The sequence below is a fragment of the Dromiciops gliroides genome, chromosome 5 (genome assembly GCF_019393635.1).
Source record: "Dromiciops gliroides isolate mDroGli1 chromosome 5, mDroGli1.pri, whole genome shotgun sequence".
Classification (NCBI taxonomy): domain Eukaryota; kingdom Metazoa; phylum Chordata; class Mammalia; order Microbiotheria; family Microbiotheriidae; genus Dromiciops; species Dromiciops gliroides.
In genome coordinates this window covers 85,784,781-85,810,369 of record NC_057865.1, presented here as the reverse complement: position 1 = coordinate 85,810,369, position 25,589 = coordinate 85,784,781, and the positions used below count along the sequence as shown (strand labels likewise).

The following is a 25,589-nucleotide window of genomic DNA, read 5'->3' as shown; positions in this document are numbered from 1 at the left end:
CTGAACCACAAGAACAGCACATACAAACAATACTCTTCATGAACACAACACTTAAAGGAATTCAAACTGAAATCACGAGAATCAGTCAGTCTTAGAGAAGAGATGTGAAAACACATTTCCTTAGTATGGCAGGAGATTATAAGAACAGAATGTTGCATACAATAATGACTCAGTTCTATTACTTAGTTTTGCTTAACTATTTCTCTTCTGTTATACATGAGGATCCAAGGGTAGGGGCAAGATATTGAGAAATGATTGCTGTGAAAAACAAAAGGCATCAATAACAAGTTTTAAAAGATAAATAAATAAATAGGTCCTGTGTCTCACCCTGCCACCCCCAAAGGAAAATCATCTGACATCTTTGGACAGGGTGACAGCTTTTAATATTCAATAAAACTTTTTATATTTTATCAAATACGATATTGTTTGGTAAGATGCAGTAACAAGCCAAGATAGTGCATAAGTTCAGTTACCTAATTTTGACTTCATTGCCTTCACATTGTCAAGCTCTTTTTCCAGTTCCATTGTATTATATTCCACTGATGAAGATGACCCTGTCCAAAGAAATGATATTTTAGAAAAATAGCAAAATAAACAAATGAAAAAATATGATCCTCCTATGAAACAACACTGCAAGGCAGGCAGTACTTATATTCAATTAGAATCCATTGTAAAACAGATCCAATGTTGATAGGTTCTTCCATGTTTCAGTTTCAGAATACAAATATTGATACAAGTTATTTAAAGAAAAATATACTGATTTTCCTTGAGCACTTTAACACAACTTCTACATACATTATTTTTATTGAGTCTGTATGTGTCTAAGAAAATATCATCTCTCTAGCAGAGTCTATCTCTATGTACTGTTTTTTAAAAACCTTTACTAAGAACATTAGAACTACAAATGGTATTTCAGAAAACATGGAACTAACTCGCTAATGAATAATGATTACTTTTTTTTTTAATTGCAGGGCAATGAGGGTTAAGTAACTTGCCCAGGGTCACACAGCTAGTAGTAAATTTCAAGTGTCTGAGGCCGGATTTGAACTTAGGTCCTCCTGAATTCAGGGCAGGTGCTTTATCCACTGCACCACCTAGCTGCCCCCTAATAATGATTACTTAATCTCTGTGTTTATCATTTATGAAGCAAGACTTTACATGGAATAGAGGATTAAAACAATATCTATTTAGTATACATAAATGTACTTTTTTCTAATTAAGAAATGAATTACATGGGGTAGCTAGGTGGCGCAGTGGATAAAGCACTGGCCCTGGATTCAGGAGGACTTGAGTTCAAATCTGACCTCAGACACTTGACACTTACTAGCTGTGACCCTGAGCAAGTCACTTAACCCTTATTCACACACACACACACACACACACACACACACACACACAGAATTACATTACTATAAAACTGGATGCTTGATCTTTACATGAAAATGTTAATATGGATACTTCATTCTAATATGCCATTACCTGGAACTTCCATATATAACTATAGTCTAACAGATTCTTAACGGGAAAGCTAAAACATGAGATCTGAAATGAACTGCAAATAATATGATCTGTCCTATTTTAGTAACAAAGATACTCTTACATCCTAGTTATTTTAAAACATCATGGAAACTCCTTACTAAGGGAAGAAGCATCATGGTACAATGGAAAGAGCACTGAATTTGAAGTTAGAGGAACTGAGTTCAAATTCTAGCTCTTCCACTTGTTACTATATAACTTTAGGTCCGTCATTTCTAGGCCTCAGTTTTCTTCAGCTGTAAAATGAGTGAGTTCAACTAAATGACCTCTAAGGTGTTACCGAGTTCTAAACACATGATTCTATGAATATGAGATTAACTAGAAAAATCAATCAACCAATCATAATGGAAGTTACTATGACAATAAAATTCAAATACAGATTTCGTTCCCTGTATTTCATTTAAAAAGTCTCCAATTATAATAAAGATTAAGAAAAACCATAGGAATATATAGGTCTTTTGAAAGGAATCTGCTTTGATCTCATGAATGAAGGAATCAAAATGCATTTATTTATAATATTTGCTATCAAGAAATTATGGGAAAACATGCAAATAACAACTTCACATTTGATTCTAGAACAAGTGTCTAGAGTATGTGTTTGGAAGGCCAAACATGATTATTTTCAGGTTCAGCAAATGTGTCAGGCACAAAACAGGCAGTTTATAAATTAATATAAAAATTTCATCTAACATACTTTTATATTCTCAAGCCAACTGTGCTTTTATAAAATGGCCCATTTCTCATAGCATAACACTAAAAGCAATATTTACCCGTTTGATACAGAGTATTACTTCACTTCCTTTAAAAGAAAAATGATTCCGTTCATCAGAACTTTGACTCAAAATTGCCAATACAAACAAATAAGAAAAATGGCAAAAGGCATATAAAAAAGATGAGGCAAACTAGATTTAAGCATCATATCATAATTACCTTATTTCAAAACGCCCCTAAAAAGTTCAGTGTCAGCATTGTCTAGCCAATAAGTCAAATTGGTAGACAAAACCTGTTTGGACTAGTCATGAAAAATTAGAAGGGATTCTCCAAGAAAACCACAAAGCAGCTCATTTAAGGTCAATTTAACGGTATTATTCTGTTTTTCTTCCAGCCCCGACATAAGATTTCACTACCTCAAAGGAAACTGTAAGAGTATCTATTTGCATTCCCCCTAGGTGATTGGCAGTTCAACACCAATTAGTTCAAAATTACACTGTTACTAGCGTGCAATAAAAACAACACCTTTCATCTTTCTTACACAGGTAAGAATACCTTCAGAGCCAATAACTTTGATCAAGTAAGTATTTTTGATCCTGCCCCACCCGTCTCTTTGGATTCAGGAAAACTAATAGCTAACAGCAACTTTTCCCAGCTTTATTCTTCAGCTGAAAGACTGATGTGGGTATTGAAAATATTTCTGCTTCCAAGATATTACAACTTCCCAAAATCCAATATTTCTTCAATAAAGTGTTGTTCAATCATTATACTGTCTACAAAGTAATATAACTTTTTATTTTACACTACAACTTCCTATTGTGCATTACAGTTAATACTCTAAAGAAATCAGTTGAACACTCTAACATATGCAATGCTAGCCTAAACAAATCAAAACCAGGGAGAAATGTGATTTGTTAAAACAACTTTATCCAACCAAATAAGGAGTTCTTAACCTTTAACGTTTCATGGACCCTTTTGGCAGTTCTGGTGAAACCAATGAACTCCTTCTCAAAATAACGTTTTAAAATAATTGAAGAAAATGCTAATTTTCAATTAAAAGTTAGGGAAAATAATGATGTGGGTTTTTTCCCCATCTAAGATCAGGGACCCCCTGAAATCTATACATAGACCCCCACCTTGGAAATCCATAGAAAACAAGTTAAAAATCCTGAATGAGAGCCTCCCAAAAAGGAGTAGACCTTTAAAACAGAAAAGATCGGGGCAGCTAGGTGGCGAAGTGGATAGAGCACCAGCCCTGGGGTCAGGAGTACCTGAGTTCAAATCCGGCCTCAGACACTTAACACTTTACTAGCTGTGTGACCCTGGGCAAGTCACTTAACCCCAATTGCCTCACTTAAAAAAAAAAAAAGAAAAGATCTTCACATAACAAATTTGGGGTTGCTGAGGTTTTTTAGGGGAAGAGGAAATAACTCTAGAATAGAAAAGTAGAACAGAGCATTCCTTATTAAAGTTCCTGCATATGTGCTAGAAGAAAATCATCTTTTTAAAAAATCAGTTTACTAAAGATCATGAGGTCAATTCAAAAACTCTCAAACTCTTAGAATCACTTTGGCTTACCTTTCTCTCCATAATACCTATTATCCAAAATGCAATGAATTTACTAAATCACCCCAGGGCAAATGTTACTGTGCAACTTAGAAATACTGTTGATTAGGCAGGCTCAGACAGGCATTAAAAATGGAAACCTATAAGCTACCTGAGGGCAGGAATTGTCACTTTTTGTCTTTAAATCCCTAGCATCTAGCACAGAACTAGTTAACACAGTAACTGGTTAATAAATATGTATTGATGTTATGTATCTGTTACAGCTACATACCAGACACTGGATTAAGATCTTCAGTAAGGAAGAAAATCAGGAATTACCTGCTCTACTTCTATTCTAACATTTATTTAAGTAATATTTTCTGTCTAAATTAAAGGTAATTAAAGGTAATATTTTGGAGACCCTGGCTATCAGATGGTAAATGTAATTCAAAATACTGTGTGAAATGTAAATAGATTTGAATGGTTAATGATTTTAAACAAGGCAAAAAGCATTAAACATCAGCAGTTCTGAAATGCATCCATAAAGAGAAACAGAGTTCATGAATTTGCTTATTGTTTTCTACTTAAGGCATTAGCTGGTCATCGGTCTTTGGTATACATACAGTGGCTGTAATGTATATAAACAGACATGTTGTCTTTCATGGTTCATAACTGCATATGCTACTACTGAAAATATTATCAGACTTAAAGGAATCAGCCAGTAAACATGTATGCAGTATTGCATCTGAATGTCAGTCAGTCATTATTAAACACTTACTGTGTGCCAAAGCACTGTTAAATGCTAAGGGCACACAGGCAAGAAACAATCCTAGGCCTCAAGGAATACCCCCTCAAATGTGGGAGATGACCTGTAAATAACTAGGTACATACAAGATGTCAAGAGGGCTGATAGCAGGTAACCTCAAAGGGGAAAGGCACTAGCAGTCAGGAAGACCAGGAAAGACCTCCTGTAGAAGACAGGATTTGAGGTAGATAGTATGCTTTATCATTAGTCCTTTGGGATTGTTTTGGATCATTGTATTGTTGAGAATTGAAAAAAAAAAAAAAAGAAGAAGACAGGATTTGAGATAAGTCTTGAAGAACACTGGGCAAACTAGGAGGTCTAGAGGTGAGGAGGGAAAGCATGCAAGGGATGGAAGACCGCCAGTGTAATGGCACAGACTGAGGCCAGTAGGGCAATGAACCTGGATCAAAGACTGTGTGAAGAGGAGTAAAATTGAAAAAGACTGGATTAATGTTTTCTTATATTTAGACCCTATTGCTATCTGAAACTCCTTGGTAACCTTCATAGAGTATATAATGCCTTTACTCAAAAAAACCGAATATGATTTCCCTGAGCCATTAGTGTGACCTTGTACTATTCCATTAGGTAAATTTCTGTCAAATGCCACAAGGCACTGGGAGTCAGGAGCCTACCCCCACAAAATGTCCCTGACCTCAGGGAGCTTATATTATAGAGTGTGCAAACGAACATAAAGTAATACAGGCAGGAGAGAGCACCGAAAGCTGGGCAGTTCGGGAAAAGTCTTCTATAGGAGGTGGCACCTGAGCTAAGCTTCGAATTATGTCAGGGACTCCAAGAAGGAAAGGTTAGAAGAGTATGCCGCATGCCCCTACAAAGGCAGAGAAGAGAGATATGGCATGCAGAGACCACGAAGCTGCTAAAATGCAGGCCTGACTGAATGTAGAGTTCATAAAGGTGAGCAATCGGAAATAAGTGTGAAAGGGTGGAGGGGAAGGCCATGGTCAGACCTATATCTTAGGGAATGTTTATTGCTGTTTGGGGGTAATTGTGTCAGGAGCTCTGTGCATTTAATGTCTTTCCTCTGCCATCATGGCTCCGCCCCAGGGGATGTTTATTTAGCAGCTGCAAGTAAGATGAATTGGAGACAGGGAAATAATGAAAAAAGGATGACCAGCAGGAAGCAACTGCAATAGCTTAGGTGAGAGGCCAGGTAAGTAGAAAAGAATGGACAAGGAAGTAAAATGAAAATGAGCTTTGTTAACTGACTAGATATTGGGGGAGAATAGCAGTGAGGAAGAGGGACCCTTGTTTCCAAACCTGAGGGACTAGAAAGATGGTAGTGCCCTCAACAAAAATCGGAGAGTTGGAGAAAAGATGGAAGTGGGAGAAAAATTAATGAGTTTCATTTTGGACATGATGTATATGAGATCCAAATGGGACATTTAGCAGGCAGCTGGCAATATTGGAATGGAGTTCAGCAGAGAAATTAGGACATCTATATTTGGGAGTTTTCTACTTACAAATGGCAATTGAATTCATGGAAGCTGATGAGATATCCCACGAGTGAGAGAAAGAGAGAAAAGGCCAGACAGAGCCTTAGGGGATACCCACACTTAAGGAGAGAGGGATGGTTATCCAATAAAGGACTATTTTTAATTGGTAGTATGGAATAAGGTCAGGTATTCACCAGCTCTGGATTCAGGAGGACCTGAGTTCAAATCCGACCTCAGACACTTGACATTTATTAGCTATGTGACCCTGGGAAAGTCACTTAACCCTCACTGCCCAGCCAAAAAATAAAACAAAACAAAACAAAACAAAAAAAGAAAGTATTGTGGGCTTGATTTTGTATGTGTAGACTGAATTTTTGATTGATGGCTAGATATACCCAAAAAATGGGAAATGATATTATCAAAAGAAGGTACAGTCAGGTAAGAGGAAAGCAAAGAAACAGAAGTATTATGAAAGCTAATAAGAAAGAGAGTATCCACAAGAAGGGGAGAAGAGAGACAGAAGTTGCAGAGGGGCCAAATAAAATGAGAACTGAGAACAAGCAACTGTATTTAACAGTTAAGAGAGAATCTTTGGGTAGAACAGTTTCACTCAAGTAGTAGAATTTGAAGTCAGATTGCATAAGGTTGAGAAATGAACATTAAAAACTGCTAGAAAAATTGACAGCAATCTGGCAGAAATTAGGTAGAGACCAACACCTCATTGATTACATAACATTAAAAGGTTCTTTGCATATGCAAATATAAAACATTTAAAATTAAAAGGAAGATAATTATTTGGGAAAGTATATTTACAGCAAGTTTCCCTAATAAATATCTCATTTCTAAGATATATAAGGAACTGATTCAAATTTATAAGAAAGAATAAGAGCTATTCTCTAATACTCAAATGATTTAAACAAAGTTTTCAAAAGAAGAAATCCAACATATCAATAACCATATGAAAAATGCTCTAAATCACTAATACTTAGAGAAATGCAAATTAAAGTACCTCTGAGATTCTATTTTATATCCAATCATATTTGTAGAAATGTCCCCCAAAAAAGTAAAATGACAAATATTGGTGGGACTAGGCACATTAATGAACTATTTATAAATCAGTGGATTAGACCAGTCATTCTGGAAAGTAATTTGGAACTGATGCCCCCAAAGACACTACCTTTTGATATGACCCAGAGATAATACAAATGGGCCTATATACCCAAAGAAAGAAGAAAAGGACCCATATGTACAAAAATATTTATAGTACTTCTTTCACTAGTGGCAAAAACTGGAGACTAAGGGGATGCCTATTAATTGAAGAATGGCTGAATAAATGTTGGGATATAAATGTAATGAACCATACTATGCATAAGAAATAACAGGATGGATTTATTGAAACCCAGGAAGGCTTGTATGAGCTGATGCAGAGTAAAGTGGACAGAAGCAAAACAACTTATATAGTAACAAGACTGTAAAGACCACCAACTTTTTAAAGACATTAACTCTAATAATGAAGCACCCCTTTCACAGAAAGGTGATGAATTCAAGATGCAGAATGAGACATGTATTTTTAGATATTGCCATGGTGGAAATCTGTTTTGCTAAACTGTGCTTATTTGTTATAAAAATTTTGCTTTCTTATTTTCTTAATGGAAGAGGTACGAAAAGAGAAAGCACTTAAGGACAGGGTCTTATTCACCCCCCCCCCCCAAATAAAAATGAGAGAAGGAAGACCCAAAGGAATCACAAATGAGTCTTCAAGGTTGTATTTTTAATTTATTATATAGTTTTTTAAAATAGCAAGATCTGGGGCAGCTAGGTGGCACAGTGGATAAAGCACCGGCCCTTGATTCAGGAGGACCTGAGTTCAAATCCGGCCTCAGATACTCACACTAGCTGTGTGACCCTGAGAAAGTCACTTAACCCTCATTACCCCACACAAAAAAAGTAAAAATAGCAAGATCTATGTAATAAAAGATTCATAGTCTCATTATGACCCTTTCCTTTTGCTATATAATGTATGTTAAATGTTGTTTTTATTTGGTGTTTGTTAATCATAAATTTTAAAAACACAATATACCACCCACAAGGTTCCATTTCTATTTGAGCTTGACATGATTGCTCTATAATCCTCTAGCCTTATTATTCATTCCATTTCAAAGCAAACTACTTGCTACTCCTCAATCTCATTGTGTACTTTACCAGTAGTTTGTAAACTATCTCCTGTGTTTTGGGCAGTATGCTCCATACCTTTCCATCTACTAAAATCCATCCCTTCCTTTTAGACCTACTATAGGTAACACCTCTTCCAAGAAACCTCCTCTAATTTCATCAGTTACAATATCTTTACTTTATCCGATACTGCATAAAACTATGTAGATTTTTGTAGTTGTATGAGTAAAGACTAAGTAATAGATATGACAGAAGTTAAGGAAGTGGAATTGACAAGATATGTCAACTAACCAGCCATGGGAAGGTTAGGGGAGGGCAGGGATAAGAAGGGATATTTGGGACAGAAATAGAGACTATCAGGAAAATTAAGGCTTGTTGTCATTCAGTCATTTCAGTCGTGTCTGACTCTTCGTGACTCCATTTGGGTTTTCTTAACAAAGATACTGGAGTGGTTTGTCATTTCCTTCACCAGATCATTTTACAGAAAAGGAAACTGAGGCAGAGTTAAGTGACTTGCCCAGGGTCACAGAGTAAGTGTCTGAGGCCAGATTTGAACTCAAGTGCTCCCCTAAGTCCAGGGCTGGCACTGTCTCCACTGTACCACCTAGCTGCCCCACAGGTTCACAAAGATAAAAATGTCTGTTTGGGACATGTTGCATGAGACTGGACTACGTGATATCCAGGTTGAGGTTTAGGACTGTAGAGATAAGAGAAATGAGGACTAGATATGCAGTTTGGGGAATCATCTTTATAGCAATGATAATTGAATCTAGGGGAGTGGTGACGTCATTGAAAGAGCAGAGAGAAGCGAATCCAAGATAAAGTTCTATGGTCAAATTATATACAGAGAACAAAGCATAAATGACTCTGCTAAAGAGATTGAAATGGGATACAGGCATGCAGGAAGAGAATTACAGACAGTGTCACAAAGCTTAAGGAATTCACATTGTAATGGAGCCAACATGCACAGTTATCCTTTCCACATCACAACTTTCCCCATCGAGGCTTCAATATATCACGCGTGAACATAAGAAATTAAATGGGAATTTGGGGTAGTTTTGAGGAAGCTGCAAAAAACACAGAGTCTGTGACCAAATCCTCAACCAAAATTTTACAATAAGGTACTGTAAACACCCCACAAAAAAAAAAATTCAGACTTCTTCTCTGGTATGAAGGGAGAGCCAAAAAAGTTTATGTGAATTTTCCAGATCACCGGGATGCCGTACCCATAACCCCTGCTATGTGGAAGGAGAGAAAAACAGATAATGTGGGGTTTTTTTTTTCTTGGAAATGTTGAGTTTGAGACACTTATGAGATACCAAGTATAAGACATCCAAAAGACAACTGGCATTATGGGACTATAGCTCACGAGAAAGACTGGGGTTCAATAAACACATATGGGAATCATCTGCATGAAGATGTCACCTGAACTCCTGGAAGTTGTTGAGATGGCCATATGAGAAGTATAGAGGGAAAAGAGAAGAGAGTCCAGGACAGAGCTATGAGGGACACCAATGGTTGGGTATGACATGGATGAAGAACCAAGAAAAGAGGCTAAGAAGAACCTCTTTTGAGAGAGAGAGAGAGAGAGACAAAAGGAAAATTGAGACAGCATCATCAGAAAATTTTAGAGAAAAGAATATCCAGAAGGAAAAGGTGATCAATAATGTTAAATGCTACAGACAAGTCAAGTATGATGAATATGGAGAAAAGGTAATAGAACTTTCATAGCACTTACTCTATCCTTCATTTGGCACTTATTTTTATGGCTTGTCATTATTAGTTATTATTTCACATATCCATGTCTTATCTCCTCAAGAATATGTCAGGTGAGCTACTTAAAGGCAAATGCTGAGTCTCAGCCTCACTGTTTCCTCTTCAGTATTAGCACCATGCCTTCAAGAGCACAATTTGAGTAGGTCCTGCAGATTGAATAGATCGAGAAACTGGAAACCTGGAATATTTAGGAAATGTGGGTGAAAAAAAAGACTATAAGCCAGGCACCTAAATCACTGAGGAAGGACGAATGTCACAAGATTTGCATTGGGTGATAAATTCATAAAGTGAATATCAAAGGAGGAATGGATGCTGAGACAGTAACAAAAGAGTCTAGAAGTATCAATGGAGAGCAAGATGTAGTCCAACTCTTCCACAGCTACCAGTGAGTTAGGGAAGGGGAAAGAAACAAAAGAAAGCACAGTGAGTATTGTTAAGAATAGAGGAAGTAATGTCATCAAAAGGGAGCCAAATCTGGAGCAGCTAGGTGGCGCAAGGGGCAGCTAGGTGGCGCAGTGGATAGAGCACCAGCCCTGGATTCAAGAGGACCTGAGTTCAAATCCAGTCTCAGACACTTAACACTTACTAGCTATGTGACCCTGGGCAAGTCACTTAACCCCAATTGCCCCAAGGGAAAAAAATAAAAAGGGAGCCAAATCTCAGTGTCAGATGTTGGAAAGAATGAAAAAGGAAAAGTTTCGAGATAAAAAAAAAATAATTATGAAGAAGCATTCCAAGGGATGGGCAGATCTATATTGGTATAGGAGAGGGGTGTCTGCATGAGTAGGGGAAATGGGAGGGCAGGGTTAAAGTAGATGGGAATGAACAACTGGGGGAAATGGGAAGGGGAAACTGGAGAGAAAATAGTCATGACCGTGAAGAAAGTAACTTCAGCAGACCAGTCATGACAGAAACGAGATTTCAAGGGGTTAGGTAACAGTTGGAAGTTAAGAACATGAGGCAGTGGGTATAGACAGTTCTTTTTAAAGAGTTTGTCTGTCAGAAGGAGGAGAGATATAATTGCTAGAAGAGATGTTAGGGTCAAGTAAAGAATGGAGAATTTTTTCTTAAGAACAAAGACTCCTTAAGGATGAAGACTATCTGGATGATTGAAGGCAGCAGAAAAAAAAAAAACCAAAACATTGTATAAGAAGAGGCTGAAAATTAAAGAGAAATGATGATTAAAAGGGAAAGCTGCTTGAGGACAAGAGAGGATAGGCTCCAAAGGCACAAGTACAGGCTTTGGTATTGGTAAGAGGGGCCAACTCATCTTTTGATAATGGAGCAAAGGAGGATAAGATGAGAGATGGTACAGAGGAGGCATGAAGTGCCAGGCATGGCAAGACACAAGCTCACTACTCCTCTTGACTGGATGTGTTAGAGGTCACAAGACATGGTATATCTATTACTGGAGTGTCAATAACAAACGTATGAATGACAGCTTTCTTATATTTCATATGTTAGTAGGCTTCCACCAGTCGCAGACGACCATGGATCAGCGCCTTGAAGAGCCACAGGCCACTGTGTGGCTGTGCAGACCAATACAGTAGCCGCAGCTCCTGCTGCACCAAGGACATCAGAAAACTGCACTCTCTGTTGCCTGTCGGTTCCTGTGTCTCATTCGTTTTTCTTCCTCCAGAGCTTGGAAGCCCATCTCAGCTGCACACAACCTGCTCCTGAGTACTGAACTCCATTGAGCGTGGTCCTTGGCCAACTCCTCCCAGCTGCCGATGTCTATTCCCAGAGCCCTCAAGTCTCCCTTGAATATATCTCTGTAGCAAAGCTGGGTGTGTCCAGCAGGTCTTTGGCCTGAGGCTACCTCACCATAGAGTAGGTCTTTAGGAACACATCCATCTTGCATGCAGTGCACATGACTGAGTCAGTGCAGCAGTCTTTGTTTCAGTAGCGTGTAGATGCTTGGAAGTTGCGCACGTTGGAGCACTTCTGTGTTGGTGATCCTATCTGACCAAGATATGCCAAGGATGTGCCGAAGGCAGCACACATGGAAGCTATTAAGCTTCTTCTCTTATCTAGTGTATGTAGTCCATGTTTCACTGCCATACAGTAAGGTACTCAGGACACATGCTCTATAGACAGCAAATCTGATTCATCTTGTCGGTTTACTTGTTTGCCTAGACACGCTTGGAAAGCTTAGACATGTTTAAAGTAGTTTTCCCAATCCTCTGATTGATCTCAGAATCAAGTGACAAATTGTCACTGACAATAGAGCCAAGATATGAGAATTGGCTTACGACATCCAACTGGTAGCTACCGATGTGTATCAATGGAGGCGACATGGCGCTCTGACACATGACTTTCGTCTTTTTAAGATTAATGGTTAGGCCAAAGTCCATGCAAGCTTGGGAGAAGCGATCCATCAAGGTCTGCAATTCATGCTCTGAGTGACAGGCAAGTGTGGCATCATTGTCGAAAAGCAGGTCTCTAAGGGTACTACCTCTCACTCTTTTTGGATCTCAAACGTGAAATGTTGAACAGGCCTCCATCTGACCGGGAATGCAGACAGATGCCATCAGTTGATGAACCAAAAGCATGACGTAACAGCATGGAGAAGAAAATTCCAAACAGCGTGGGAGTAAGCACGCATCCTTGCTTGACTCCGCTGTTTATGCTAGATGCTTCAGAGGTGTTGCCTTCGAACTGTACAACACCCTGCATGTTGCAATGAAAGAAGCAAATCAGGCTATGGAGTTTAGGAGGGCAACCAATTCTCAAGAGAATTTCAAAAAGACCTTCTCTGTTAACTGTATCAAATGCTTTGGTCAGGTCTATGAAGGCAATGAAGAGGGGTCTTCTTTGTTCTCTGCACTTTTCTTGCAGTTGGGAAGCGAGAAAATCATATCAATAACTGACCTCCCTACTCAAAAGCCACATTGCGATTTGGGGTAAATACGGTCAGCAAGTTTACGCAGTCTAAGCAAGATGACCTTGGCAAACATCTTCCCAACGCTGAGAAGTGAAATTCCTCTGTAGTTGTTACAATCACTCCTGTCTCCACTGTTCTTATAAAGAGTAACTATATGGGCATCACACATATCCTGTGGCACTTCACCTTCTTTCCAACACAGGCACAACAATTCATGCAGGGGCTTTAATAGAATGTTTTTAGAGCATTTGATCAATTCAGCTGCAATACCATCTGCACCAGGAGCTTTTCCACATCTTAGGGAGCTAATTGCATTCTCAAGTTCCTCAAGGGTGGGTACATTGTCCAACCCCTGTAGTACAGGGAAGGACTCCATGATGTTTAAAGCTGATTCTGTGATAGAATTTCTGACGGTGTACAACTCAGAAAAGTGCTCTACCCATCTTTCCATTTGCTTAACTCTGTCCATAATGTACTCTCCAGTGCTAGATTTGAGGAGAACTGTCTTGCTCTGAGTGGGTCCGCAAGCTTTCTTGATGCCTTCTACATTCCTCTGATGTTTCCCGTGTCAGCAGCAAGGTATATTCCCTCACTGAGCTCAACCCAATATTCGTTTGCACACAGCCTCATGATTCGCTGAGCATTTCTTCTCGCAGCACGTAGTTTCTGAAGAGCACTTTCATTTGGGGAGAATTTGTATTCAATGAATGTGCTGTGCTTGGCCTCAACAATGGGATTCATTTCACTGCACTTGGCTTCAAACCAGTCATTCGTTTTGCTGGTCCTCTTCCCAAAGACATCAAGAGCAAGTCTGTGGCCACTGTCATGTATATGTTTCCATTTTTCAGCAGCTGATGTAGCAGGAGAAGACACAATCAATGCATTCTTGAGAGATCTCAAAAATTGATCCACCTTGCTGAGATTCATATGTTAATAAATTAATAATAATGAAAAGATCTCCCTATGGTTTTCAATCTCAAACATCATGGTTAAAAGTGTCCAGAAAAATGGTAAAATCTCATACATATTGTTAGGCATGCATACACCATCTGCAGTAGCCAGATAGGTATCAAAATCTAGCAAATATGGGATGATATTCTAATAAGAATGTCAATAATATGCTACCTTATCCATAATGTTTTTCAAATAAAGATAAATAAAAACTAAAATCATAAGTTACTTCTTTTTGCAACTAAAATCCCAATACAGATTAAGAAATATTCACCCTAAGCATTTCATAAATAAAACTCAGTAGAAATAACAGATACTAACAAAAGGAGGCAAAGTGAGTGACTTCATGGTTTGTACAGAGACTTGGTAGGATGAAACCCATGACTAAACTACAATGGATAAGGGCATACCTTATCCAAAAGAAATGGAAAAGAGAAAAGTGAATGAAGCCAGATTACGGTATATTAAGAAAGTATACTCATGAGGAAACGGAGAAACCAAAGAGAAGTATATGGGTAGATGAAGACCAATAAGGGAAAAACATATGGGATTTTGTAATTGGCAATGTATTATAAATCACCTGGCCAGAAAGGGAAAACTGATGAAGAATTTAAGAAACAGGTCAGAAGCCTGGCATAGAGTTAGTGATGGGAAACTCCAATTCTCAGGACATCTGCTAGAGATTTCTCTGCCAAAAGTCAAGCAACTAATAACTTCTTGATTCCCATTACTTGTGACTTCATCCTTTAAAAGATGGACAAACTGGGGCTAGGTGGCGCAGTGGATAGAGCAATGGCCCTGGAGTCGGGAGGACCTGAGTTCAAATCCAGCCTCAGACACTTAACACTTACTAGCTGTGTGACCCTGGGCAAGTCACTTAACCCCAATTGCCTCACCCCCCCCCCAAAAAAAAAAGATGGACAAACTGACAAGGGGAAATTCTATTCTGGATCTGATTCTTACTAACAGGGAAGAAATGATTGCTAGGGTAGAAATAATAAGAACCCTCCCAGAAAGGAATTACTCCCTCCTACAGTTTGTAAAAGAGAAAAGAAATTTGGGTAGCCTGACAGATATCCTAGATTTGGGGGAAATAGATTTCAACAAATTCAAAGGAAAGATATAGATTAAAACATCACAAGAAAAATAATCCAAGGAGTGAAATTCTGAAGAAAAGGGGGAAATTATTCCAGTGAGGGGGAGAAAGGGGATTTTTCTGAAGATACTGATGTGGATATACAGGAAATTCACAAACCAACTTAAATTTTAAGAAAAAATGTCCAGAAGATAGAAGGTTGAGTAAAAAAGGATGGATTTTGTGGCACAGTCCTGTAAGAATACCAGCAGGGGTTAGAAAGCTCTAAGTTCCAAAGTGATATTGGGAGACAAGGAGGCTCAATGACAGAAGAGGACTTTTGCAGTAAATGAGATCATCATTAGGGGTCCATTCTTATTTTGCTTCTGTCTTCGCTGTCAAGGAGAGTGACTGCTGCAATGGAAATTCAGAATAAAAATAACAGGGAGCTGATGTCTAAAGTAAGGAGATAGTGAGAACACTTACATGCCCTTGATGAACTCAAGTCACCTGGCCAGGATTAACTAGATACATCTCCAGTTTTGAAAGAACTGGCAGGTATGATTGCTGAACCAGTGGTATCTGAAAGATCATAGAAAATGCAAATGGTAATACAAGACTAGAAAAGAATATATGCTGCTCCTTTTCAAAATGAAAAAGAGAGTCTGTAAATAGGCTAGTGAGTTTGCCTTTGATTTCAGGGACAATTCCTAGACAGGATAATTAAAAAGATGATTAACAAATACGTAGAAAGAGAAAAAAGTGATTCCAAAAAGTCAACTTAGCTTCATTGACAGGGGGTCATGCCAGACTAACCTCATTTCCTTTTTTAAAAGAATTACTAAACTAGTAGATGAGGGGAATACTTATAGGTATAGTTTAACATAGATTTTAACAAAAAAACTTTTGATAAAGTATCTCATACTCTTCTTGTAAAGAATACGGAAAGTATGGGCTAAATGATAACACAGTTAAGATGGATTCAGAACTTATTCCATCTATTTGATTGAATGGCCAGACTCAAAGAATTCAAGGCTCAGATGTCAAAGTAGCAAGAAATCTCCATGGAGTATCAGAGGAATCTGTGCTTGGCCTTGGGTCATTTACATGTTTATGAATAACTTATATAAAAGTAGAAATGGCATGGTCATCAAACATGCAGATATCACCAATCTAAGAGGCAGAAGTAACACACAGGATGACAGAGTCAAGATCCAAAAGGACCTTGATAGAATAGAGCATTGGGTTGAATGCAGTGAGATGAAATTCAACGAAATAAACATAAAATCATATATTTAGTGTAAAAACAAAAACAAAACTGCAAGCACACAACTTTACAACACAAGATGGAAGACATAATAGAATAGCACTTGTTCTGAAAAAAAGATTTTAAGGTTTTAGTGGACAGCAAGTTCAATATGAATCAATAGTATGACATGGTAGCCAAAACAAGCAAATGAACAAACAAACCTAATGCGATTTTAGGAGAGGCCTAATTTCCAGAAACAAAGAGGTAATAGTCCCAGTGTACTTTGCCTTCCTCAGACCTCACTCAGAGTACTACTGTGTTCAATTCTAGGGGTCACAGGTTTAAAAGGAAATTAACGAGCAGGAGAATGCCCAGAAGAGAGCAATCGGGTTTGAAGGTCTCAAGACCATGTCATTCTAGGATTGGTTGAAGGAACGGGGCATGTTTAGCTTGGAGAAGAGAAAACTCAGGGGGCACATGATAGCTATCTTCAAGTGCTTAAAAGGCTGTCATGTTGAGAAAGGATTAGATGTATTCCCTGGCCCAGAGGGCAAATTTAGGCTTGATTTCAGGCAAAACTCCCTAACAATTCGAGCTAACTCAAAATGGAACAAGGAGCTAGTTTCCCTTACTTGCTGGATGTCTCGACGTGTTGAGTGTTATAATGGAGATTCCTTTTATGTACAGGTTGAACTAGATAGTCACTGAGTTCTCCATTTCTCAAATTTTGTGATTCGGTATCTTCTTACTGATATTTCCAGAAATTTTAGTGAAAAGCTTGTTTCAAAATACACAAAATGAATCTTCTCCCTCTGTCATAAACTTTTAACATTTTCCCGTAAAAAATTCCACCTTGTTTTAAAAGTTAATAATTCCCTGTTACTTTAAAAATTACAAGAATAGGGGGCAGCTAGGTGGCACAGTGGATAAAGCACCAGCCCTGGATTCAGGAGGACCTGAGTTCAAATCCAACCTCAGACACTTGACACTTATTAGCTGTGTGACCCTGGGCAAGTCACTTAACCCTCTTTGCCCCGCAAAAAAAATTAATAATAAATAAATAAATTACAAGAATAAAAGGATCTATTTGTCAAAAAATATTTATAGCAGCTCTTTTTGGGGTTGCAAAGAACTAGAAATTGAGGAAATATACATGAATTGGGGAATGGGTGAACGAGTTGTGGTATAGGATTGTAATGGAATATTACTATACCATGACAGGTAGTGACAAGTAGGATGATTTTAGAAAAACCTAGAAAGACTTACACAAACCGATACAAAATGAAGTGAGCAGAACCAGAAGAACATCGTACATAGTAACAGTGATATTGTACGATGATCAACTGTGAATGACAGCTATTCTCAGCAATATAATGGTCCAAAGGACTCATAATGAAAAATACTATCCACATCCAGAGAAAGAACTGATGGAGTGTGAATGTGAATTGAAGCATACAATTTTTATTTTTTCATGGTTTGGGGGTTTTTTTGGGGGGGGTGAGGGTCTGTGTCTTCTTTTACAACATGACTAATATGGAAATAAGCTTTTGCATGATTGCAGATTTATAACCAATATCAAATTGCTTACTGTCTCAGGGATGAGAGAAGGAGAGGAAGTGAAAGAGAGAATTCAGAAACCAAATTTTTTTAAAGACGAATGTTAAAAATTGTTTTTACATGTAATTGGGAAAAAATAAAATATTATTAAAATAAAAAAATACAAGAATAACTTGATATTTGGGAATGAATCTTCATTAAATAAAACCCAGAGTCTTCAAATGATTCTGTAGAATATAAGAATATAACCAAAGGAATGGTTTTTTAATTACATAATAAAAGCAAAAGAATAACCAAAATAAAATTAATTCAGGAGACTAGAATTATACCCTTTATACTTTCTTAGTATAAAAGTAGCAGATCCTATACATTTACACCTCTTTAACTTTTAGTATGAACTAATGAAAACACTCAGTCCATATATGGATTATTTACCTGACTTTTTGTCATAGAAGTATTAATGTTATACCATAAACATGCCTCTACTAACAGGCCTAATATTTTCTACTTTAAGTATTTTACTCACATCAAACAGTAACCATAATAATCACTTTATAATGTCTTCAAAGAGTCTCAGTGAACAGATCTTTGTGTGCTATAAGAGACAACTTACATAATAACAGTAGAGCCATAAGCAGAATATGGCCTACCAAAATGATACAAAACAAAAATGTGCTGTTGAATGCGTTTTAATGACTTTAAAATATAAACTCTACTATTTATAAACACCTACATACTAGTTTCCTTGCTCCACTTCATTTAAAGATGCATTTGACCTTCTAGCCAATATTTCTTTTTCTTTACTACCAAGTGAAACTTTCAAATTTTAGGAGTTTGCTTAAGCCTTAGAATTTTGAAATAATTAGGAGGATATTTGGGGGGGGGGCATTCCAGAAAAGATGGGGACAGGGAGCAAGTTAAGACCGATAAAAGAAGGACTTATTTCAATTACTACTCCTTGTACCACTACTATCCATGATACAACATATCTAACCTCTTTGAATTTCAGTTTCTGATTTGTAAAATGGAAATAAAATACATCTGATGACTACTGGGGGAAGAGAAGAAGGAAATTAAATCCTATGTGATAGGATTAAATATACCCTACACTGCTGAAAGGTATATTCATCTTAATTCTTGGTAGCTTATATATATTTATCACATATTATCATGACTATACCAAATAAATTCTAAAAAGATTTATAAATTTAGTGTAATAGTATAAGCTGATAAGTTTTTTGAATAAAATTTATAACACTCATTTATTTTCAATTACTACTAACAATTAAATATAGTGCCACATAAAAGTGGTGTTAATAGTATAATAAAGCTAATATATCAAAGATCTAAGAGTTTACCCCTCAGTATGTAGTGTCTTTTAATTTTTGTACAATGCTTCCAGTTCTACCTTTTATACATACCTGTTTTTTAATTAAAATAGAAATAATTTGTTGCTAATTATTTGAATTTTGAAAAAAATCACATCTTTTTAATGCATTGAGAAACCAGCTCAAGACAAAAAACAAAACACTAAAATAAAAATAAATGAAGAAAAATTTATGTCTTCACTCCTTTACTAATTTCTTTTTTTCTACTAGAGGCCAATTAAAAAACTGTTAGAGGACTCTAAAAAGTAATTTTTTATCTTCTAAGATATTTTACACTCTAGTCTAAAATGACCTTCAAAACTTTAGACCAAAAAATAATTTACTTTCAAGAAACAATTAAGAAAACAAGCTTTTAACATCTTAAGGATGCAGTGTGGTATAGTAGTAAGGTCGTTGACTGGAATCAGGAGAGAACTTTGTTTAACATCTGCCTATGACACTATCAAGCAATGGGTATGTCACTTAACCACTCTGAACTTAGTTTTCTCATCTGTAAAAAAAAGGAAAATACACCTGTAATACTTATCTCAAATGGCAACTGTAAGGATCAAATGAGATAATATGTATGAAGTATTTTGCAAACCATAAAGCATCATAAAGATCAACCAGGATTACTAATGGTTCTATAACTTACCTGGATACATGATTTCAGAAAATAAAGAAATGGAAGAGTAACCAAGCCATCAACAAGATTACATGAAAATATATAAAACTTCAACAGCCAAGTAACTAAAAGTTTACCTTTCAATAAAATAGACTGAGCCTTTGCAAAGATGCATCTGGTGGTGAGATGCATCTGCTCCACAGTTGATAATGTCACAAATTTGAATACTTGCCTCTGAAGCCATCACTTTGATTAAGGAAAGAATTCATGCCTCAGTCACATGACTATACTGTTAGACCACAGCCCATCCTTCTTCCCAATCCTAATTCCAAATTAGCAGACATAGTCTTATTTTGTTCATGCCCTGCACTATTGATTTACATGATAATTTTTGGTCCAAATATTTAGCAATTAAATACCATTTAGTCTCCTTTGAAGTGCTTCTTCTTCAAGTGTAATAATATAAATTTGTTCATCCAGGTCTTCAAGAATCTAAATGTAAAAATAAAATTATTCACTGATGCAGTAAAGTCAAATAAATAGCTGTTGTTTTAATTTACATATAAAACTTAAAGTGCTATGTAAATTCTAGTTATTATTAGGTTATAATTCAATTAAAACATCTGCAAGCTAAGGAATATGTATATTACTAAGTATACTAATAAAATGTCCCAAATGTTCACTTTACTGATTTGCATTCTCAAGAAATCAAAATGTTTTCTTTATCAGATAATTTGCATTTATTAGCCAAAAGCATAAAGCTGAAGAATATAATTACCAAATGTAAGAATTTTAAAGTACACATAAACAAACATAATATGTTTATTTTTGCTCCAAAAGTCATAATTTCAAACTGGAAAGGACCTAAGAAATTTAGCTCAATACTTATTTTCTTACTATGTATACCAATCTGTCCAACACTTACTGTAAATTTGGCACAAATGACCAATAAAATAATTCACTGGCATGTAACGTTTTGCCACTTGTTAATACCTCGAAAATACCATAATGAAATTTAACTGTCCTTTATTAAAATCAGCCTATAATGAGGTCAATTAAAGAAATGGAGGAATTTAAATTTTAATTGTATATAACATTTCCATCATGTCACGTTCCCCTTTAAATTAAATGAAAATGAAAATGATATTGGTCAACTCGATTTTATGTGCTGCCCTTCTACCCACTGTAGGTGCCTGGCACATAGTAGGTACTTGTGGACTTGACCTGGTTTTTGCATTTGACAGTGAGAAGTTAGCAGTTCTTTAATTGTTTGCTTTGTTGACATCACACTGTACCTGCTTAATCCTTTGGGGTATGATGTTATGGTACAGCAATTCAAGTTCCGAAAACTCTGGTTCCAAGACTGACTGACTCTTTCTAACTACTTGACTTGTCACTAAACCACTCTAAACCCGAGCTTCCACATCTGTAAAATGAAGGTTGTAATACTGCCCTGACCACTTTAAAATGGAGAGCAAATGAATTAATACATGTGAGAAGCGTATGGCAACTGCAAATCACAACACAAAGAGAACAATCATTATTATTCAGCCTTTGTTCCAAAAGAAGAATACTTTAAAAACCACATGCTTAACTACCCCCTCACTCCAGGGTAGATCTAAGAGAGGACAAAATCGCTTCGGTTTAGTATTTTGCATCAGTCTAAGAAATAAACTGTTTATTTCCAAAATGGAAGAACTTAGCAGGTGGAAAAAGAAAGAAAAACTGCTTATTTTTGTAATTTCTCGGAAGCCTGGTCTTCGCTGTGTAGTTTCATAATTTTATATAAATAGGTTCCTAAATAATATAATACTTATCAAATGCACATACCAAAACACATAACAAAGCCAAAAATGACTGATTTTTAGAATATTTTTGCCTTCAATCTCCATCACTGGTACAAAAAATGAAGATAACAATATTTCTCCAGATCTAGCTATGTAAATAATCAATTTAATACAATAGATCATATATTTGAATGAGATTAGCTTAAGGAATGTATTTCTGGTAATTATGTTAAAATGAGTGCATCCTTTTAAAATTCTGTATTTATGTTTAAACATACATATGAAATCTCAATTGTATGAAACCGATAGATGAAGTTAATCATGCTACCAATGGATTTTTTCATTTATAAAAAGATTTTACTGTGAGGGGAAAAGTAGCAAATTCAATTAATACATCTAAGTCTATCAAGTAATTAATCTGCAGAGAAAGACTAACAGGGAAATCATTTAGAATCACTACCAACTGAAGATTAATGATAAAAGTCTTCTAAGAAATTAAAATGAAAACTGATGAAAAATTCCATTTATAAAAAACAAATTACATATAATTCAGATATATATAATTTTTAAATACCTCTACTACATAGAAAAACTTGCATAAGTATATTTCTAGGGTGAATCTTGAAAGATTCTATAATTTCTGTTTATAAGAAAAACTGTTCAGAAATCATCTGTGACTCAGAGTCTCAGTTTCTTCTTCTGTTAAATAAGGAGAACAGACACATGATCTTTAAGGTTCCTTCCAACACTTATTTTCTATGATTCTATGATTACCTTTAAGGATTAAGAAACTGATTTTTTTAAAAAATAACTTTTGATTTTAAATGCACTAAGAGAATTTTTCCAATGAGGCCTATAATCACACAATCAAAGATTCCTATACATCACTAAATAGCAAGCTAAAATATAATTTTAAAGATGTTCAAATGCAATCACATTTATTTTAGTAGAAAAAAATACTACAAAATACTTACTGTTGGTTTCACCAACAGCTGACCCATGACTGTAAACATTCGTGATAGCCCAACTGGTGTGCATACTGTAGAAAATAAATTGTTTACTAAGAGACAGATTTTTAGATTTCAAAGTTGAGATAAATACATCCCTAATCTATGCAGATTATGCCAAAATTAAGATGGTTCTTTTTTTCAGCATTCTCACAGAATATTTAGATTGTCACTTTTAATTTAATGTTAAGCAAATATCACACAGGAATGTTAAACTTTTGCCTAGCACAAAACAAAATGGAAAATTATATGTTACCAAACTGGCATCATTTTAATATCAATGAGTACCAACTACTCATTTAAACTAAACAATGCCCATCTCTTTTATAACTCCTCTAAGTTAAAAAATGTTTGCTATAGCATTGAAGTCTATCAATGAAATCATTCTTGGACTCCCAGTAGAAAGGTCATCATTGAACATTTTAAACAAATTAAAATTCAGTGTGAGTGGAATAATAAGTATGATACCGAGAACAGTCTAAAGTGTTCATCCATGTGACTAACATTTTTATTTTCATTAGAAATAAAATAATAATGCACTAGAACTCCATTCTAAGGCATGTTAAGGGACAAAAATCACACCTACTTGGTAGTCTATGTTATAGTGAGAAAAGATATACTACATATCACAAGGTCGATATGAAGTTCAATATAATCAAATGATTGGTTAGACAATTTAGACTGGCTTTATTATATTCAACCAACCAAAGAATTATGGTTTAAACATTTTTCACTATTAGTTTTTTCCAGAGGATTCCCTAAGATACTATATGTGTGGGTATCAAAAAACAAATAAATTAACCTATGTACTTCCCAATTCAAGATTTAATCACCGGTTTTTTCATTGTTTAGCTTTCTGAGTAAGAGAATCAATTGGCCTGATAATAAGAACTAAGATATGTCAAACAGAATTAATAAAGTTGCTGTCTGGTGCAATGGTTAACAACATTTTTGTGGTTTAAGTCATTACTTTCATAAACTTGTAATAACTGTACAATACAAAAAAGCATTATAGCACACTATAGAAATACTCTTAAAATGTTTGAGTCAAAGGTGTTCCATGTAATAAAGGTGTGTACTTCACTATGCACATGGAGAAAGATGCCATCTGCAGTCTAAGCATCACATACTTGGGTCTAAGAGTCCACTCTTGATTATCAAAACATGACAAATAAGCAAATTTTAATCACAATCTGACATTGCTAGCAAGAACCTAGCATAGTTCTAAGCTGCTTTACCACATTACAGATATAGGAATGGAATCCAATTTTATTAGAAAGGTAAATCTGGAGGAAGATTCCTTTCAAAATGAAACAAATCATTTCTAAATAAAAAGATGTTTTGAATTATTTTTGCCCTTCCACAAACCCAGATGTGTCAGTGTTAAATGTATATTCAAAATTAAGAACACTAGGTTTAGAAGGACAAGTCAATTCTATTTTTAAATTATTTCAATTTTTCTTGCTTTGGGTCATTTAAATAGGTACTATCATTTAAAAAATAAAACATCTTTAAAAGTAAACATGTTAAGTTGAAGCATAAAATAAAATCTAATATTTGAAAACCTAAAGCATATCTTCTAATCTACTACCATTATAATACTCTATTAAATCTTTAGCACTCAGACCCCAGCAAGTAGCAAGGCATTTAATAACTTTAAAATATGAATGGTTTTATTTATTCATTCCTTTAAGTATTATTATTGCAATTATATTAATAGATTTATTTAAAAGGCTAAGCCACATAAAACTCTGAAATATATATATATATATATATGAACATATAAATAGTATAGTTTTAATACATATTTATATATAACTATATAAAATATGAAAAAAGCTGGTAGCCAGCCAAATTTTTTACTAGATAGCAATTTCAAATAAAATTATTGCTCAATTGGGTATTAGTACAGACAGAGATCTCTGTCTTCATTCCCATTACACTGACCTGAATGGAAAGAACTGATGGCAATATTGCAAAATATTACTACTTCAAAGGAAAAAAATCTCAAGTAAAAGTAATGATAGCAAGATCCAGGAAAGTCAAAAGGATGCTCAGTAAGGCAGACTGAAGTAGGTGGGAGCTAGTAGATTCAGGGCCAAAAGAGGACAAGGATATTCATCTTAGATACAATCCAAAATTAACATCAGATTTGAGCTCTACAGAAATAAAGGAAAAAAACTATTTCTGCGTAGCTAAAGTCAGGCAAAGAAGAGAGCAAATGTCATGCAGCAAACTGATTTATCAGACCAGAATATTGAGGAACTAGCACCAACTGGAAACTACATTTTTTAAACCTGAAATTAGATGGTGAGTTTTCTGATGCCACATTGATATATGTAGGGGTTTTTTATACATCTATGTGTATAAAGTCAGTATACTTAAATTTTGTTGTAACTATCCAAAATGAGATGAAATGTGGTTTATTTTGGATCCTAGCTATAGTCATTTAGTTACTGGAATAGTAAAAGGACCAAGTTATATCAAGGTTCCCAAATATCAACAACCCTTCTTACTGGTTTATTTTTTTTTAATGAACACTATTAAATATATGAGAAACATAATGTAATGAATTCTTGAAAGAAAATACAATAACAAATACTTGAAACCTAGAAAATTAAGAAAATTTGATATTAAAGGAATCACAAATTCCTAGAAATTTTTAGTGATATTTATTGATTCTTAGGATGTGATAGAGCTTGTTAATAGAACTTGATTTCCACTAATCAGAAGAATACTTACAAAGAAGTAATAAACATCCCATTAATGATATACAGGAATATAAATAAGGTAGGTAGAATTCCCAGAGATCTGTAACAAAAATATTTTAATATATGCATTAAATGTGGTATATATACATTAAGATATTAAACATTAAAACTGGCTATTTAAATCTGATCAAATTAATTCAATTCAATCAAAGCTTATTAAGTACACACTATGTGTAAGGCACTGTGTTAGGGAGATGAAAAGACAAAAACAAAAGTCTCCACCTTCACCAAATTTACATTATACTGAGTGCATGCAACATGTAGCATAAAAAAGAAAATTAGCTCTGAAGTTTGGACTTAGGTTTAAATAGTACCTC

At 35.5% G+C, this 25,589-nt stretch overlaps 1 protein-coding gene across 2 annotated transcripts in view; it reads right to left on the bottom strand.

The window, feature by feature from the left end:
* The window catches only part of LMBR1 (limb development membrane protein 1), a 188,397-nt gene that overhangs the window by 38,009 nt on the left and 124,799 nt on the right, over positions 1–25,589 (bottom strand). For both annotated transcript variants that reach the window (XM_043967066.1, XM_043967065.1), the window contains exons 7-10: positions 25,244–25,312; positions 22,469–22,533; positions 20,127–20,199; positions 474–554 (exon numbers count right to left, since the gene is read on the bottom strand). In XM_043967066.1, the coding sequence (XP_043823001.1) occupies positions 474–554; positions 20,127–20,199; positions 22,469–22,533; positions 25,244–25,312 (288 nt within the window). The remainder of the gene's footprint in view (positions 1–473; positions 555–20,126; positions 20,200–22,468; positions 22,534–25,243; positions 25,313–25,589) is intronic.